This window comes from Staurois parvus, unplaced genomic scaffold (genome assembly GCF_062004578.1).
Source record: "Staurois parvus isolate SC_StPar_1 unplaced genomic scaffold, SC_StPar_1.0 ptg000811l, whole genome shotgun sequence".
NCBI classification, from domain to species: domain Eukaryota; kingdom Metazoa; phylum Chordata; class Amphibia; order Anura; family Ranidae; genus Staurois; species Staurois parvus.
Window position 1 is genome coordinate 66451 of NW_028318607.1, and position 18453 is coordinate 84903.

General features: G+C 44.6%; 1 protein-coding gene across 1 annotated transcript in view; it reads right to left on the bottom strand.

Moving 5' to 3' along the window:
* Positions 1-407: 407 nt before the first annotated feature.
* MAP4K5 (mitogen-activated protein kinase kinase kinase kinase 5) overlaps positions 408-18453 on the bottom strand; it is a 171869-nt gene continuing 153823 nt past the window's right edge. The window contains exons 25-32 of the mRNA XM_089654856.1: positions 17583-17641; positions 14096-14199; positions 12246-12423; positions 10587-10655; positions 10381-10473; positions 10202-10272; positions 8523-8578; positions 408-7043 (exon numbers count right to left, since the gene is read on the bottom strand). Coding sequence (XP_089510982.1) covers positions 6956-7043; positions 8523-8578; positions 10202-10272; positions 10381-10473; positions 10587-10655; positions 12246-12423; positions 14096-14199; positions 17583-17641 — 718 coding nt within the window. The 3' untranslated portion in view covers positions 408-6955. The remainder of the gene's footprint in view (positions 7044-8522; positions 8579-10201; positions 10273-10380; positions 10474-10586; positions 10656-12245; positions 12424-14095; positions 14200-17582; positions 17642-18453) is intronic.

Genomic DNA, 18453 nt, shown 5'->3' on the forward strand with positions numbered 1-18453 from the left:
GAACTTGGCGCTCTATTTCAAATTTCAGTGTTTTTGGTTTGATTATATTATTGAATTAAATGTATTATTTTTATATTATTATTTTTTATGATTATTTATTAAATTATAATTTATGATTTCGTGTTTCAAATTTTATCCTACCCGGGATGTTTAATAGACTCTTTTTCGGACAGATTTCAGTGAGTTATTCCTAAAAATTACAGCCTACAATAAAAAAACTACATATTTCCATGCAAAAAAATGTACCGCTTTCAGCACCAAAAATCTGAAATAATCAGACCGCCAGGGAGGTTAAAGGCAACTAAATAAAACCTACAAAGAGAATTCTTGGTGCAACAGTTTCAATAATACATTTTCTACGGTTTACTTGAAGGGGGGAAAAAAAAAAAAAAGGCACTCAAGACAGATAACATTAGCATAGTTTAATTCAGTCTCTCATTTAATAAAACCTAAGTACACAAGAAAAAAAATCCTTGGCATTAAACAGTCAGTTGAAGATACTGCTATTGATGAAACCTTTGGTGATCTTTATACATGAAGGGAAAAGATTCCCGGTGAAGATCTGGCATAAAATGACAGGCACTGGGAAACCAGGCAATATTAATGAATATCACAGGATAACCAGCTCTTTGGTTAGAACGTTCTGTGCTATTCTGTTGTCTGGATAAAGAGGCGTCTTCTACTTGACACACCTGGGCTTTACTCTATAGGGCAGTGCAAAGAGCCATACTACAGATTCCAAGTTACTACAGTCAGATCCATAAAACAAGAATAACTCTGCTTGCTTGTTCTGGGTCACCTATATGCACATAGCTAATAAAGCAGCCAGAGTAGCTCAATGATAATAGATCCTAAGGACCAACGACACCCAAAACAGAAACTTTTGTATGGCTTTAAACAAGCTGGGCCACACATTGCCTTGTTCAGTCGCGGTTATCTCACTGCTAGGATCCACGTCTATCCAACTGATGGATCCACGTCTATCCAACTGATGGATCCACGTCTATCCAACTGATGGATCCACGTCTATCCAACTGATGGATCCACGTCTATCCAACTGATGGATCCACGTCTATCCAACTGATGGATCCACGTCTATCCAACTGATGGATCCACGTCTATCCAACTGATGGATCCACGTCTATCCAACTGATGGATCCACGTCTATCCAACTGATGGATCCACGTCTATCCAACTGATGGATCCACGTCTATCCAACTGATGGATCCACGTCTATCCAACTGATGGATCCACTTCTATCCAACTGATGGATCCACTTCTATCCAACTGATGGATCCACTTCTATCCAACCGATGGATCCACGTCTATCCAACCGATGGATCCACGTCTATCCAACCGATGGATCCACGTCTATCCAACCGATGGATCCACGTCTATCCAACCGATGGATATCGTATCCAACGTGATAAAGCTTCCTTGACAGATTCTGCAATAACGAATTGGTGCATACAGAAGGTAGACCTTTGATGCGGACTTATAGGCTTCATGCACACTGGGGCTTTTGTAAATGCTTTTCTCCTAGCAGGGGAAAAGTAGCTACAAAACGTGCCTAAGCACGCAAACGCGCTTAGGTGCATCATGCCCTTGGACATTTATTTAATTGGCCAGAAAATTAATTTATTCTGGCCACTGCAATAAAAAAAAAACAAAAAAACAAAAAAAAAAAAACTCAAGCACTAAACGCGACTAGCACTAAGGCAGCCCATAGATGATTGGATTTTCTTTCAGAAAATCGCTCAATGTTGATGGGGGAATGCCTCCCGCAGCACTATTGTGTTCTGCCCGGGAAAGCCTTCTCTTGCTGGCAGGACACAATGAGTACTGCTAGGGGCCATAGCTGCTGCCAGTAATCGCATGTAGAAAAATCTGACAGGCTGGTTGTACCCAAGTCAATCAATGGATCGACTTGGGTACAATCATCCTGCCCATACATGGACCAAATCTCGGCCGGCTCTTGCTGAACCAGCTGAATTTCAATCCATTTACGGCCAGCTTTAGGCGGTTTTAGATTTTTTTCTTTTTCTGTCTAAAAGCTCCTTTCCTGAACGTGATTTTAGTACATTCGGATTTCTGCTCATAAACACCCCTGCCTCTCAACTCCTCCAAAAGCCTTGTGTACATGGACACAGGCTAAGGCAGGCCATTTATCGGCCGGATTTTTGGCTGAAAAATCGGTCGGCTCTGTTGCCGATGCTACCACCCATGTTCACAAAAAACGGCCGTTTTTCGCAGATTTTCCAGCACGGCTGATAAAAATAAATGAGGAGATCCGCGAAAAACAGCCGACAGGCTGGCCCCTCTAACGGCGTGATTATCGGCCGATTTTTCGTGCGGACGAAAATTTGGCCGATAAAAGACCAGTCTATAGCCTGCATAACATACGGGGGGTGTTTGAAGGCAGAAAAAGTAAGGAAGCGGTCTTAGGAGCAGCTGGAGATACAAACTAATGTCTTTTTCACACAGGCATTCCGATCAGGTCCACCTGTCCATTTTTCAGGCAAACCTGATTGGAATTTCTATGTGGGGCTATTGGCTGATTGATGTAAATGGACTTGTATGTATTTACACCAGCCTACCTTCAAGTCCTCACAGGTCCAGAAGAAAAAAACAAACCCAAAAAACAGAGAAAGGATTGTGTCTTTTTCGGTTATTCCAGACCTAAACGTGACAGATTGTAGATAGCCTGATGTAAATGAAAACAGTTCTCTTAACATCTGGCTGCCCACAGAGCCATCATAGGTCAACCCCTGCCTGCTGTGTAAAGCAGACACAAACTGAAGGGGCATGGAAGCCAAAAAAAGGAAATCTGCTCCATTCAGCAGGGGATCTGTCCATGGATCTCCTGTTGAACAGAGCGGAGCGACTCCGTGTGAAAGAGCCATAAGCAAAGAGACAAGAGACTAATGGGTGTTCAACGAGACCAACGGATATTTCAACTCATCAGTGCCCACCCAAATTTGTTTAGGTCAATACTCGAAGAATGTATGGCTTTAATTATTGTTGTACACAGGAGGGCACTACAACAAAAAATTTTTATATTAATACTTCTTGTTCTGTGCAAAGATTAGGAAGATCAAAGCCTCTAAATGACAATACATTATCCCTTCTCTCCCTCATCGAGTTAACAAGTAGCATTTTAATTATTTACAGTTTGTAAAAATGATCTATTATCCTCATTGTGAATTCTGACTGGTAATACACAGATCAGCTCAATGACGGCATATGTGAAGCCTGCTGGGCCGTCAGGTGCTGCTTCTTTTAGCTCCACTGATACAAATCAAATTATAGGTGAGTTAGTTGAAAGAAAAATAAATCCTTTGCTTGATATGTATTACAAAATGAAAAGTTTTGTCTGTCAAACCTCATCACAACACAACTCCAGTACGGCCTTCATGAAGAGCACCTTTGGCAAGGGAGCCTTGGCCTGTCCATGTCTGTCTCGGCTGTGCAAAATGGATTTCCAGACGTAAAAGAAGTGTAATAAGGCACTAGCGCTATAATAGATTACATGTCAGAGTTCCCCTATACAAACAGTAAAAAATACAAAACGGAATCTGCTGCAAACATGTCCTATGGATTAGCAGATATATTGCCCATAAATAAGGATATAAGGATCTATATTACAAGAGGCAGAGGAAAGACTTGGCTTCTAAGACTCTATGAATACCTATGAAAATAGGAAGTGACCTGTAGTGTCAAAGCAAAGCAAAAAACAAAAAAAAAAAACACAAAACAAAAAATAAAACATCCTGGGCATTATAAATTTACCAGTCATCACACAGCAGAAGCAGCCATTTCATCTCCATTAGCCAAAATGTATTGCCACCTAGTGACCTCAATTAGACTTGAGACAGCAATGTTACTATTTCTAGTGAACTTGTCCTGAGTATCGAGTCAGCACATAATATTGCTGATGTATGCAGGTAATGTTTAAATGTGAATTAATCAAAACTAATCTTATTAATGTATTCAGTAAAAAATTATGGCCTGCCAAATGCCTGAGCTCACACACTGTCTTCCATCATCTGAGTGTGCACAACAGTGAGGTCAGCTAGCAAAACCAAGATCAACTGTCTAACCTCTGAGTCTTTAGCTATAATTATCAGGGTTAAAGTAAGTAAAGCTATATAAGGAGGAAACATACATTTTTATATATGGTGGAACAGTCATATTAAGGCTACTTTCACACTCAACCTCCGCAAAAACGCATAAGTGTTTTTGCCGCATTTTTTAAAGGACACGTGACTTAAAACTGAACCAAAAACGCTTCTCAGAGGTGTTTGAGACGTTTACCATTGATTTCAATGGGAAGAGGTGTTTTTGGGATTTTTTTTTTTTTTTTTAACTCCTCGAACATGCCCCAGGAGTTTTTACACCGCACCGCACCACCTCAGTGTGAACACAGACATACATTCACATATACAGGGAAGCAGTTTTCTTGAGCTTTTCAGGTGCTTTTTTTTGTTTTCTTTTACAGCAAAAACGCTTGAAAAACTCCTCATTGTGAAAGTAGCCTTACTTATTCCATATGCTGTGCTTTCTTTTCAGCAATACAGTGAGTGGCTCTAGTCTAGCAGCCACCATAGACTTATGCCGGCCATAGACAGCTTGAATCTAGTTTGGTTCAGCAGGGACTGGCCGAGATTCAAGCCATGTATGAGCAAGCTGATTGTACCCAAGTTGATTGATCCACTTGGGTACAACCAGCCTGTCGGATATTTCATGCGAATATTATAGCCGCTAGCAGTAATCACTGTGTTCTCCTGGCCCGTGACAGCTCCCCCTACTGGGAGAACACAATAGCTCCGCAGGAGGGACTCCCCCCATCAATACTGACTGTGTTGATGGGGGAATCAATCAATTTGCTTTCCAGCAACCACAAGAAAATTGCTGCATCTATGGCCGGCTTTAGTAGAAAGAAGCCATTATGTGGCTTATCTTGTTATCTCAGCAACTGCCCATCAAGGATGTCCCTGGAAGCTGACTGACATGAAGACTGCCCAATAAAAGGAGGACCTACTGTAAATATCTGCATAATAGCAAAAATATTCATCTGTAAAAGACCGTAACCATGTGAATTGTTACTTTAAAAAATTACTTTCAGGTAACATTTCCAATGATAATTCAAAATATGTGCTTGATAAATGCCCAAAAGAGATTTCCTTTAGAGCGTAAGTTCACCTTTTCATAAAAAGTACACAGTACACCCTCACCACCCTTCTCCCAATTCCCCCCATACTTACCTCTGTGGGTGATGAACTGCCAGTGCCCATGTAGCCGATGCAGTGGTCTGTGGATATGAAATCCCAGCTCATGTCCCTCTTCTTTCTGCAGCACTTCTGGGATGAAGCACAGTGATTCTGCTTGGTCAGCACCATAGCTCTGATCTATCCTGGAAATGCTGCACAGAGAAGACGGAGAACAGCAGAGAATTCAAATCCCTGAACCACTGCACCGGCTGCATGGGCACTGACTGCACAGCACACACAGAGGTAAGTACAGCGGGGCCTGGAGGATTGGAGAGTAGGTGTTGGTTCACCTTTTTCATTTTTTTCAGAAAAAGGTGAACACTAAGGCTGGAGAGTAGAAATTAAAACTGTATTGCATAATGTAGTGGGAAAGTGTTCTTCAGTTCACAGACAAGATCTGGTAAGAGCTGATAACAGTCTTTGAAATGTCATTTTTGTGCACAGAAATTTAGAAGCACACTGGATTTCTATTAGAATGTTTTTTTCCTTTTCTTGTAGAAAATTTACTTAGCCTGAAAAAAAAAGAAAAAGAATGTAGCCATCAACTCTTCAGACTGATAGGCTGCAATATTTAACATTTTTAGTTTAGGTTTAGATATCCTTTAATTTCCTTTTATGCTACTTGAGTAAAAAACTGGGTATTTTCATTTTTTTGTGTGGCTAAACGAGCCATAAATGAAAGTTAAAGTGGTTCTAAAGGCTCAAGGTTCTTTACCTTCATACATTCTATGCATGAATGTAAAAAAAACCTTCTCTGTGCAGCGTCCCCCTCTAATACTCACCTAAGCCCCCTCTCAATCCAATGATGTGCACTGGAGTCCTGGCTATCCCAGGACTCCCTCTCCTCATTGGCTGAGATAGAAGTGTGAGCCATTGGCTCCCACTGCTGTCAATCACAGACGAGAAGAGAGGGGGCAGGGCTGAGCCATGCTCCGTATGTGAATGGACACACAGAGCAGCGGATGCACCCATAAGAAGCTGCTTGCTGTGGGGGCACCAACAGGATGGAGGGGCCAGGAGCACTGGTTGGGAACCCAAGAAGAGTATCCAGGCTGCTCTGTGCAAAACCACTGTACACAGCAGGTAAGTATAGATATGTTTGTATTTTTTTTGTTTTTTTCTTTCATTTTTCTTTGAAAAAAAAAAAAAGCTTTTAGAATCACTTTAAAGAAATAGCTTATAAGAGGGTCATAGCTTGGTGCTGAAGCTGCTGGGTGAGAATTTACAATTCTATGGTGTTCTGCCAAGTAAAATCTACTTAATATATTAAGTGGCACTATGGTGAGAAAAAGATCATGCCAAATGAAGAAAAAAACCCTGCAAAAGCCAGCTGAGCTACTGCCAAAAGTTAAACAGGAAAAAAAGAGAAGGCACCCCTTATTTTTCTCTATAAGAACATAATAATGCTTCGCTTCTCCCACCCCCTTCCACTTATCATAAAAGGGCTGTATGTCACAGCTTTTTGTTAAGCGATCAATTAAAAACCAACACCACACAGTGGTGAAAAGTGCAGCTGTTTCCAGCATCACAAAAAAAGGTTAAAAACAGTCCTACCAAATAATACAGATACCATCAATAAAATACAGGTTGAGTCGCTGTCAGCTTGTAAGAGTCCAAAAAGAAGGCGCTTATGATGGAATTTATATTCCTATGTCATATTTGTTAAACACTGCTCTGTGATCGGTTTAGTAGCTGTTCTCATGGCCGGCCAAGATGTACAGGTTGCTGTGAGCTGTCGGGTTGGATGTAGGTCTGCTCTCCAAAACCACCACCCTGTGGGGAAAAGAGGGATAAGGAAAGACCTTCAGTACTGAAACTTCTAGCCACGTTCTACATTCATCACGAGAAAAAAAAAAAAAAAAAAAAAAAAAAAAAAAACTTGCTCCAGATATAGTGATCACATGATAGGGAACCACTCTGATTAGTGGGAAAAGAAGCTAACAGCCAAATTTGAAGGTTAGGTTTACATTTGTGTGGGTGGTTGCGGGTGAGGGACAGCGTGTAAATTGCACCTGTTCCCGCACCCACAACCATTCACAGCCAAATCGCACTTCTCTTTTGCAGACATGTGGGGCTGCCAGTCATTTTTAAGGGCACCCTCACGCATCTGAAAACACAGCCCATTTTCGGTTGCGGGAAATCAGAAAAGCACCATGCTAATTCCCTGTGGTTGGGTTTTGAAAAAGGTGCAGGGACCTTTGTCCTTCATTTTCCACAGGTACAGCAGCGCATTCAACCTACTTAGTTTTGGAAGTTTTTCACTTCCGGTTGGATCTCCTCCCAAAGCCCCCCTCTGCAACCTCCTGGAAAACGTCACTGGTCACAGAAGGCTGCAGGACCATTCACACAGTGCAATGTGGCTTATGCATGCGCGGTGGGAAGCCACAAGGAGTCACAGCTGGCTTCCAACACTAAACATTCTGGGGACCCGAAGACCGTTGAAGAACCAAACCGGGTGAGGATGGTGTTGTATACTTGGACAGTTGGGTGTCCTTTTATTAAGGATTTGTAGCTGTTGACTTATTTTTTTGCAAAAAAACACAGAGGCCCATCAGTGAATGCTGGGAGGTTCAAAAAGAGTATTTATTTCATCGCAGAAGTCCAAAGACAGCAAGCCAATGCATTTCAGGGAGCTACAAGGTTCTCCCTTTATCAGGGCTTAAATTGCCGGTTTGAATGTAACGTTGGGCTTGGGTTACAAGAGGGTTAACCCTTTGAGGACCGTAAGATTTTGGAACGCCAAAAGAATCCATTTTTTTGTTTTTAAAGTTCGTACACTTCAGTTGCTGTAACTAAGCCATTTCATGAAATAATTGGCAAAAAGCTAGATCCATTTGTTGTTTGTTGATAAGAACTAATATTTTGACTCAAACAAAAAAAAAAAATAAGAGTTTTAAGTTCTTAATTAGATGATACACGCAATTAAAAACATGGGACAAATACGTCCCTTGGTCCCCGAAGGGTTAACTGAACCCGGCAATAAACTGGCTCTGTAATTTCATGATCATGCCTCACCCGCTGGTTAAAATTTGCTTTTGAAAAAACAAAACAAAAAAACAAAGCAAAAACACAACAGAGCCAAGCTTACTTTTAAATAAACAGCACAAAAATTCAAAGTGATTTTTTTTTTTTATGGATTCTACAGAATGGAAGATATCACAGTGTAAAATAAAGTCCACTGACTAGCCCAATACAAAAGCTAGCTGAGTACTGTGTAGTCAGTTCTTCTGATATTTGGTTCAAGAATATTACCTGTCCGATCCCAGCAAGCGGAACACTCTTGATTCATCTGAAATCTCTTGTGTAACCTAAAACAAAAAGGAGAGAACGTTTTTTTTTATCTTCTACAGATAAAGTATCTAAAAAGTCTATTTTTTTTTTCTAAAATAACAAACATGTCATACTCACCTGCTCTGTGAAATGGTTTTGCACAGAGAGGCCCAGATCCTCCTTATCTGGGGTCCCCCACTGGCGCTCCTGGCTCCTCCTGTCTTCTTGGTATCCCTATAGCAAGCTTGCTATGAAGCAGTGGTGCAGGCTCGATCCCGCCCCCCACTCTCAGCTCACAGGAGTTAATTGACAGCGGCAGGAGCCAACAGCTCCCGCTGCTGCTGAGCCTCATGTGAGAGCGAGGAGAAAGGAGCAGTGCTGGATCGAGATTAGGCTCAGGTATTTGGAGGGGGGGGGGGACACTAACTGTGGGGAGCTGAATAAACCTTTTTACCTTTACAACCACTTTAAGTAATACAAGTAGGTTACTTTTCTGGCCCATCCTGTGAATGGACAGTGAAAAGAGAACCAGTAGACTGATGAGCCCTTCTCTCTGCTCTTTCCTCTTATCAGCATGTTCCTTGTTAGCATGTCACTGGGTCCTTTTGCTGCTTCTCTATCTCCCAGCCTGAGCTCTTCAGTACAGGTATTGCAAGAGACTGATACCAAGTCAAATACAGGAACTCGTACTGCTAGTGTTTACAAAAATACAGGTAATGAGGTATTAACATACAGAATGGATTCATCTGCCTCTTTTAAATCTGATTGAAGTCCGGCTTTAAAGTCTATGGAACTTTCACACACTTTCCTTACCCTGTTGCTCCCACCCACCTAAAGCTGATGTAGCCCACCCTCCCTTTACTTACCTGCATGTCTCTCTGAGGACAATGACACTGTTTTACAATACTTTATCGGCCCACAAAAGTCCACAGAGGTGAATTTCACAAGTGCAGATATCACTGTGGGCCTTGGAGTGAGATCTAGGCAAGTATAGTGATTTAAGGGGGAGGTTGGGCTACATCTGCTTTAGAGAATTAGAGCAAAAAGGGTAGGAAAACTTTGCATTAAAGTTTCTTTAACCTTTGTAAAGAGCACAATTTTTTGTTGAAGCAGAACTATATGTAAAACAAAATAAATCTCTGTTAATGCAGTTTTTATTGCCACCGTCAAGTGAAGTTTGATTACAGCTAAGCCCTGGTTCACAATTATGCGGTGTGGAATTTGCTGCGTTTTCAGTGCGAATTCCGCACCACAATCGCACCCCATTCATGCAAACCAATGCGGGTGTGTGTGTTAACACCACAACACCCCGATATCGGTTGGCAAAATGTGATGCGATGTGCAGAATTGGATCGCATAGGTGTGAATACCTATGCAATCCGATTCTAGTGCGGACCAAAAAAGGGTCATGCGTGTTTTTGGTGCGGGTGTGGTGCGAATAGAGCCATACAAAATGTATGGCTCTAATTGCACCGCATACAAATTGCATGTGATTTGTACAGGAATGCGGTGCGGTTCCTGTGTGAATCACATGGGATTTACCACACCGCTGTAGCGTGAACCTTGGCTAAAGCAATCAATTTAAGGCTATGGTAATAATTTGAGAAATCTACACAATTACAACACATATAAATTTAGGTGGGAATCTATCTTAAACTCACCTCATTGGATCTGAAGTTCTTTCCCTGCATGCCATGCTTCCAGAAGGCCAGCACACTGTCCTGCAGGCACACTGGAAAAAACATACATGTCATTATTATGAGAGGTCCCCGAAAAATCCCTGTTTATATACCTAGAGCTTCAATTAAACCACACTGAAGGGAGCCATTTATACACTCACCAACTGACTCGACGTGGAAGTCAAAGCTGAGCTCTGAGGCCAATTTTCGACTAGACTTCAGCCTTCCCTGGAGGTTTACTATTTTCACAAAACCTGAAAAAAAAAAATCGATCCAGTATAGAATCATTTAAAAGCATAGCTGCAGTGATAATCAAAATCAGGCAGAAACATCAGCAAGCTCATGAAGCGAAGGCTGAATGACTTACGGTCCAGGCAGACCAGCACAGTGTCTCTCTCCAGCTGCGTCACATGTATCGCTTCGATCTGTTGACCCTCTGCCGGAAGATATAAACAATGAGCAAAGCATCATGTTTAGAAGTGGAGATCTACAACAATGTCAGTTCTTCTAGAGAATGTAAAGGAGAGGTTAAGAAAACACTGCGCTATGTAGGGAATAGGACTATGCTATATACAGTAAATGATTATTATAAGTAAATAGGTGGGTGTTTTTTTTTTTTTGTAGGAAAAGTTCCCACTGTCAAATGTCATCCTTCATTCACAGTCTATTACACATATTATGGATCAATAGTCATTAAAGTACACAACCTTATTAGGTGAACTAGTCCTTAGCCCTTGCTCCTCACTACCCCTTTCCCCTCCAGCGCCTTACTCCAAATCAATTTGTTGGAGCTTACAAGGAGCTATGGACTCCTTCCCTGGCCCCATGTGACAGCGGTGAGTCAATCATGAGGAACCTATCACTGTTGCATGGGAGAGGGGAAGTGGATCACATGCTCAACCATACTCACAAGTTCCAAGTATTCCTCCCCGGTCCCAACAGCCAGTCTATAGTGTAGGAGCGAAGTATATGCTGGGGGGGCAGATTACATGATCCTTTTCATTTGCTATGCATAGGCAAAAAGGGAAATCCTAACTAAAAATGTATCCTGTATTGGAGGATACTTCTGATTTGGAATAAAAACACCCCCCCCCCCCCCCCTCATCTCCATTACACAGGGCACAAATATCAACCAGAAGACTGACAGGCCGAATCCAGCCCTCCAGGCCTTGTCGCGTGGCCCTTTCACCCAGTTTTGCAGTCGGATCATGGCGGAACGCCATTTTGCCACCTCCAGCTCTCACCCTCTGCTCTCAAATGTAAACACAGAAGCCTTCAGTGTTTACAAGGGACAACTTTGCTATCAGTGGCTTCTGGATGTAACAGCGGGGACAACTTTCTGGAATATGAGCGAGAGAGCAATCACCCTACAAGTCAGTGCCGCCTACACAGGGAGGTATAACAGAGCCAAATACACAGGTAGCAGAGAGAGCCACCCACACAGTGAGGTACTAGGGACACCTACATGGGAGAGGTAGGAGAGAGTGGAGATGCAAGGAAGCCTTGGGGGGTGGGGTTTTGCACACTGTGTACCCCTAAATTCTGCCCTCTGTACACAGCACACACCTGAATTCTGCACTCTGTATGTAGCGTACTCCTGAAAAATAAAAGAGCAAATACATGTTCTTACAGATACATCTGGCCCCCTGAAGGCAACCATAGTGCTGATGCGGCACATAATAAAATGGAGCTGGACATCCCTGACATAGGGAAAAGTATTTTGTAGTTCATCGAAGATAACTGATCAAGTTGATAACACTGTTTGAAATTTCAAAGTGTTGCAAAGGAATTTACCAGAACACAGATTTCTAGCAAGAACAGGTATTTTTCTGTAATAACTCTACTAGCCGTAAGGAAATCTGGCTGTGTCCTTCAAAGAATGGAAGAGAAGTAATGCCGCCGCCACCACACCTAAGAACTGGTAAGCTGTGATATATTACATTTGGGTTTAGATACCCTTTAAAAACAATGAAAGTTTCTACATTTTCACTATAGATTCTTCTGAAACCAGTGAAGAGGACTGCACCTGTTCCAATCTTTGTAAACCAGGAGGAGGCAGAGCTCAGATTGATGGTCTCAAACTGAACAACCTGATTGGGTTCTACTCCTCTGCTGACCGCCACACACACCATGGGGTATTCTTGCTCTGGAATCACCAGCATTTCAAACACCTTCAGTGGGCTTGGAAGGGGGAAGTCAAAGTGCTGCAAGACAAGAATGTGACTGTAAGAAACTGCAGATGACAAGCAGTACGTTGTTTTTACTTGCATTTATAAATGGAAAACAAATATAAATGTTAACTGTATGCCATCTCTATCTTCCCTCTGGGTTCGCGGGCTGCAGCCATTTGAATGGCCAAGCTGTGATGACATCACTCATGGCATGGGAGACACAATCCCTCTGGGTTCGCGGGCTGCAGCCATTTGAATGGCCAAGCCGTGATGGCATCACTCATGGCATGGGAGACACAATCGTAACATAGCACTCTCAGTGGATGGTATACTCAAGTGCGCCATCCACTGAGAGCAGTGAGCATGTGACATCACCGGCTGCTACATATTGGAATATCTCCTAAACAGGCACCATGTTCATTTTACTTACATGTTCACCTCTCGGCAGGTGGGCTTTAATGCTGAGAGGCCACATATATGTGTCCTTATGTAATAATTTTCCTATGCAGAAAGTACGTGCCCTGCGCGTTACCAGCAGGTACCTAAAAGCTCTTGATGTATACTTGCTATCGGGAGCTTACCAATCATGTGACTGCCAATCACAGTGGTCACATGATCTGAATGCCCGCCTCCTCCTGGCATTTAGAACCTCTTAAATGGCTGGGAGGCGGCGGAAAGGGGTAAAATTGATTGTCACTACTTGCCAGCATGTGTCGTGTAGTATTGCAGGTCACGTGATTGCCTCCGCCTTCTGGCATTTAGAACCTCTTAAATGCCCAGGAAGCAGCAGGAAGGGGTAAAATTGACTATCGCCACTTGCCAGCATGTGTCCTGCAGTATTGCAGGTCACATGATCGGAATGCCCGCCTCCTCCTTCTGGCATTTAGAACCTCTTAAATGGCCAGGAAGCAGCGGGAAGGGGTAAAATTGACTGTCGCCACTTGCCAGCATGTGTCCTGTAGTATTGCAGGTCACATGATTGCCTCCGCCTTCTGGCATTTAGAACCTCTTAAATGCCCAGGAAGCAGCAGGAAGGGGTAAAATTGACTGACGCCACTTGCCAGCATGTGTCTTGTAGTATTGCAGGTCACATGGGCGGAAAACCTGCCTCCGCCTTCTGGCATTTAGAACCTCTTAAATGGCTGGGGGCGGTAGAAAAGGGTAAGATTGACTGTCGCCACTTGCCAGCATGTGTCCTGTAGTATTGTCACAGTACAACCACAGCACAGTACCAGGCATTTGCTGAACAGGGGTGGACTGACAACTCATGGGGCCCCCGGGCAATAGGGGATCATGGGGCCCCTGTGTCCTTGCCCAAACTCAAAAAAGCCTATGAAAAAGGTACCAGGGGCATCCCATGGGGCCCCCTACTGACCCCGGGCCCTCAGGCAGTGCCCGAGTTTCCAAATGGTCAGTCTGCCCCTGCTGCTGAAAGTATCGTATACAGAAGATTCTCTATAAGCAATATCTCTAAGACAGCAAAGTTCAGTGCAGGTAAGGGAAAAGTTGGGAAAGGTCAACATTGAAGTCTTCCAGGTATCATTTTAAAAAAATCTAATTTTAGTGATGACTGAGTCACTTTAAAGCCTTTATGTATACTCACTGCAAAAACGACATGTTATACGGGGTAAATGTTTATACACCGACAATTAAAGAGATTAAAAGTCACAATAACATGCATTGTTTCAAACAGAAAATGACCAACCCGTATCAACATGAACTTCTGCATGGGCTCATACCACTGTAATAACACAATTCCAGAAGGCAGTGCCCCACACAAGTACTTGTGCCCTGTGTATGGGTTACGTACTGTAAGGAGAGAAAGATAAGCGTTAGTAAAATGTGACCTTACAGCGGACTAATCAAACAAATCAATCACAAAAGTTTATCTACAGTTTAAACTTTACTGTATGCTTTTATAATCTATACAGATGCAGGCCTGTTTTGCTCACACGGCTTGGTTACGTTTGTGCTGCCCTCTATAGAGTGATCTGCAGTAAACTGCTCTTCAGAGGGCATTTAACAATGGATTGACCTAAATTAAAGCTGGCTAAAAACGGGTCATTTTTTTTGTCATTCAACCAGCGGGTTCAATGGACAAAACCGAATCCGATTTCCCCATCCACACACTTGTGAATGCAGGAATACTCCCAGTTGAGATATTGTATTCCAACAATGGGAAGACTGATCCAGTGAAAAAATACATAGCATGGTTGGACAGAGGTCGATTGGTAGACAGACTTCTGTTCAATCACAGTGGCCACACATGGATCGAAATTTGTCCGTTCCCTGCTAAACCGACGATTATATCTTCACATGGTCAGTGACCATGGTCTGGCTTCGTCCTGCCGTAGTGCTCGGGTCCCAATCTCCCCCACACCCTTTTTTCTTCTTCTGCCCCCTCTACTTTTTTTTCACACTGCACACCTTTTCTCTCTCTTATATAGGTTACTTACATATTAGTGATCTCACACTTTGGTGATTACAGTAACTTGGTATATACTCGATTTGTTCCGGAATGTGTTTATGCCCTTTTTATTACTAAATGCACCAGCATTCTCTTTGTATCCCATGTATTATACCAGTGGTGGAAAGTGCATTCTCTTTGATGACAGTTTCTGTTTTGCTTGCCTGCGTAAACACCGGAAACTCAATAAAACAGATTCAGACGAGTCTTTAAAGCGGAACTTCCACTTTTGGGTGGAGCTCCACTTTAAATTCCCCTTCTCGTTTGTTAAAGTGTTACTAAACCCAGGACCCTGCATTCACTACAGCCGGTCTCCCCGGACCCTGCATTCACTACAGCCGGTCTCCCCGGACCCTGCATTCACTACAGCCGGTCTCCCCGGACCCTGCATTCACTACAGCCGGTCTCCCCGGACCCTGCATTCACTACAGCCGGTCTCCCCGGACCCTGCATTCACTACAGCCGGTCTCCCCGGACCCTGCATTCACTATATCCGGTCTCCCCGGACCCTGCATTCACTATATCCGGTCTCCCCGGACCCTGCATTCACTATATCCGGTCTCCCCGGACCCTGCATTCACTCTATCCGGTCTCCCCGGACCCTGCATTCACTATATCTGGTCTCCCTGGACCCTGCATTCAGTACAGCCGGTCTCCCCGGACCCTGCATTCAGTACAGCCGGTCTCCCCGGACCCTGCATTCACTAAATTGCCCCCCCCCCCCCGCAGAGAGAAACTGACATTGACCAAGAACACCCCTGCCCCCCACCAGAGAGAGCATTCCACTACTGCCCCCATACACCAGCCACCATCCCCCATGGCGAGAGAGAGAGAAAGACGCTCACCTTCACAGCTCCAGACATCCCCAGGAACAAGAGTCAGGTTGTGCATACACCGTCATGAAACCCGCAGCCTTTCTCGGAACCTACCAGGTCCCCATGCCGCGTGAGCCCCATCTTCTGTACCTCTTTCCAAGGGGCAGTGCTGCCCCCCCTGAAAAATGCAGCCCTAGGCAAATGCCTTGTTTGCCCTGTGGTAAATACACCCCTGTGCAGGACCCCTGACCTCTGTCTGGCCAGTGCTGATTGGCCCTGTGCTGATCACATGCACTCTCCGAAAGAAAAAAAAAAACCCCTGTCTAGCAATACACACCAAACTGAACATGTGCAGAGTGACTCCACACTAATGTCTTATCAGGACTTAAGAGGGGGGGGGGGGACTGGAAGAAGGGGAGGTTCAGAGAAGACAGGATCAAACAGCCTTGTTATGCAATGCAGAGGATTAACCCCTTAGATTCCACAGTGAGTATAACAAGCATGCTTTACTGCATATACAGACTGATTTCACTGTTGTGGGTTTAGTAACACTTTAACCACTTGCCGACCGCGCATAGCCGAATGACGGCTTCACCGCGGCCGGCCAGTTCTGAGTGGACGTCATATGACGTCCTCCTAGAACGCGCTCTCCTGCGCGCCCCAGGGGGCGCGCACCCGGCGATCTCCGTGATCGCTGTGTCCTACGGACACAGCTGATCACGAGATGTGGTGAAAGGCCGATCCCACCGGCCTTTTACCACGTGATCAGCGGTGTCCAATGACACGCTGATCACAGGAAAATGCAAGTGCCGGTTCTCGGCTGCACTTTCCTCACGCTGTCAGATCGTGAGGAAAGTACTGCCGAGAACCGGCAGTTGTCAGAGCGGGGATCGGCACCGATCATCAGGGCACTGATGATCAGTGCCCTGATGATCGGTGCCCAGCAGTGACCCCCGCAAGTTCCGATCAGCTGTGCGCCCACTAGCCCCGCCCACCCATTCCCAGCAGTGCCCCCACCTGTGCCCAGCAGTGCCCCCACCTGTGCCCAGCAGTGCCCCCACCTGTGCCACTCTGCAGTGCCACCTACCTGTGCCCAGCAGTGCCACCTACATGTGCCCAGCAGTGCCACCCACCTGTGCCCACCCACCTGTGCCCACCAGCGCCACCCACCTGTGCCCACCAGTGCCACCCACCTGTGCCCACCCACCAGTGCTGTCCACCAGTGCCACCCACCAGTGCCACCCACCAGTGCTGCCAGTCAGTGCCACCAGTCAGTGCCCAGGGGTTGTGCCAGTCAGTGCCGCCAGTCAGTGCCCAGAAGTGATGCCAGTCAGTGCCGTCTATCAGTACCCATCATCAGTGTCACCTATCAGTGCCGCCTATCAGTGCTGCATATCAGTGCCGCCTATCCGTGACCCCTAATTAGTGCTGTCTATCAGTGCCGCCTATCCGTGCCACCTCATTAGTACTGCCTATCAGTGCCCTTTAGTGCTGCCTATCAGTGCCCATCAGTGCCGCCTATCAGTGCCCATCAGTGCCGCCTATCAGTGCCCATCAGTGCCGCCTCATCAACGCAAATCAGTGAAGGAGAAAAAATACCTGTTTGAAAAATTTTATAAAAGAAACAAATAAACTTTTTTTTTTTTTTCAAATTTTTTGCACTTTTTTTAATTTATAGCGCAAAAAGTAAAGCGCCCAGTGGCGATTAAATACCACCAAAAGAAAGCTCTATTTGTGAGAAAAAAATGATCAAAATTTCATATGGGTACAATGTTGCATGACCGCGCAATTGTCAATCAAAGTGCGGCAGCGCTGAAAGCTGAAAATTGGCCTGGTAAGGAAGGGGGTATAAGTGCCTGGTAGGCAAGTGGTTAAAGTCTTGAACAACATCCTCGTATGTAGATACTCACCAATACAGCACTTGTGGCAACCCTTTGTTTCTGGGATCTTTGTAGTGAGTGCAAACTTCCTGCAAGGGGAAACACAAAACCAATTACATAGTGAAAATAATAATGAAACTCTGAATGTTACTACGATGATGCATACATCCTAAAAGTTAAAGGTCAACTCCTCCAATCCCCACTGGGAAGGTTTCCTGCCACTGTCACACAGCATGGGAAGTTTTATACTAGAGTTTCAGAGTGTTAGAACCTAAAAAATAACTTAAAAAAACGGCATGGGGTCCCCCCTTCCATTTATACCAAGCCCTTTGAATCTGGTTTGGATTTTGTGGGGAACCCCCATGATCCATACCACACCCTTATCTGAACATGCAGCCAGGCACGTCAGGAAAGGGGGTAGACGAGCGAGCGAGCGCACCCTCCCACCCCCCTGAACCATACCAGGCCACATGCCCTCATCATGTGAGGGGGTGCTTTGATGGGGGACAAGGGCCTCTTTCCCAATGCCCTGGGCTGTGGTTGTGCGCGTCTGAGGGCGGGGGCCTTATCGGAACCTGGAAGCCTCCTTGTGTTGATGGCATGTGCCCGGTATGGTTCAGGAAGGGGTCACTTGCTCGTCCAACCCCCCCCCCCCCCCAGCTCCTTTTCTGACCTGCCGGGCTGCATACAATGCGGGTTTTTTTGCGGAAGAAAAATAGGGTTTTCTTCTGTTCAAAAAAACAAATGTTAATGGATGCGGACATTAAAGGAAGTAAAAAAGATGTTTATCCGTTTACACCCGCAAGTGGAACATGTAACATGTTCCCAAAGGTGAACTTATCCTTTAAAGGCATCTCAACTTACATATGATCGGAGTCAATAGGAAATTCAGGTGAAGAGT